Source organism: Lagopus leucura, unplaced genomic scaffold, assembly GCF_019238085.1.
Source record: "Lagopus leucura isolate 7727_CA_CO unplaced genomic scaffold, USGS_WTPT01 Super-Scaffold_810, whole genome shotgun sequence".
In the NCBI taxonomy this organism is placed as follows: domain Eukaryota; kingdom Metazoa; phylum Chordata; class Aves; order Galliformes; family Phasianidae; genus Lagopus; species Lagopus leucura.
In genome coordinates, this window is record NW_024962261.1 from 13,854,724 (window position 1) to 13,855,468 (window position 745).

Consider the following 745-nt stretch of genomic DNA (forward strand, 5'->3'; position numbering starts at 1 on the left):
AAAAAAAAAAAAAAAAAAAAAAAAAAAAAAAAAAAAAAAGAGAAAAGAATTCAAATAAATTCAAATAAAATAAGGGAGGGGAATGACTTAATAAAAATGTTTATTGAAAAACTTCCATCACCGGCTTCTGGCTGCATTAAGTAAGTAAAACACTGAGCGTGACTATCGTCAACAGGATGCAAACAGCTAGTACCATTACCAGGATGATTCGACACCATTTAGAATGCTTGCTTTCTTTCTCTTTCTTTTTTAACAAGGTATCATACCCAGGAGTATAAATATCCCCCATCCAGAACTGTAGATCATTAGGGTTTTCCTAAAAAAAAAAAAGAAAAAAAAAAAAAGAAAAAAGGACTCAGTTCTTCTGCCTTGCATACATAGTCATTAAAACATAGCTAGGAGTATTTTGGCTATCATCAGATAGTGATTAATTAATTTAAAGCATCACAACAGAAATACAAGAGACTTTCACTTGAACATAGGTTGTGCTACTTGCCAGATGCTGCAAATGTTCCTCTGGGGAAAACTATAACTGTAGTTTCCAGCCAGGAACAAAATGTAGGACACTAAGCAGTGAAATGAGATTTAGAAGAAAAAAAAAAAAAAGTGAGGGAAAGAGACAAACAGGGAAGGAAGGAAGGAAGGAAGGAAGGAAGGAAGGAAGGAAGGGAGGAAGGGAGGAAGGGAGGAAGGGAGGAAGGGAGGAAGGGAGGAAGGGAGGAAGGGAGGAAGGGAGGAAGGGAGG

The 745-nt window shown here is 36.6% G+C and overlaps 1 protein-coding gene across 1 annotated transcript in view; it reads right to left on the minus strand.

The window, feature by feature from the left end:
* Nucleotides 1-136: 136 nt before the first annotated feature.
* Nucleotides 137-745, minus strand: part of MINAR2 (membrane integral NOTCH2 associated receptor 2) — an 8,952-nt gene continuing 8,343 nt past the window's right edge. Inside the window, exon 3 of the mRNA XM_042866088.1 lies at nt 137-316. Within this exon, the coding sequence (XP_042722022.1) occupies nt 137-316 (180 nt within the window). The remainder of the gene's footprint in view (nt 317-745) is intronic.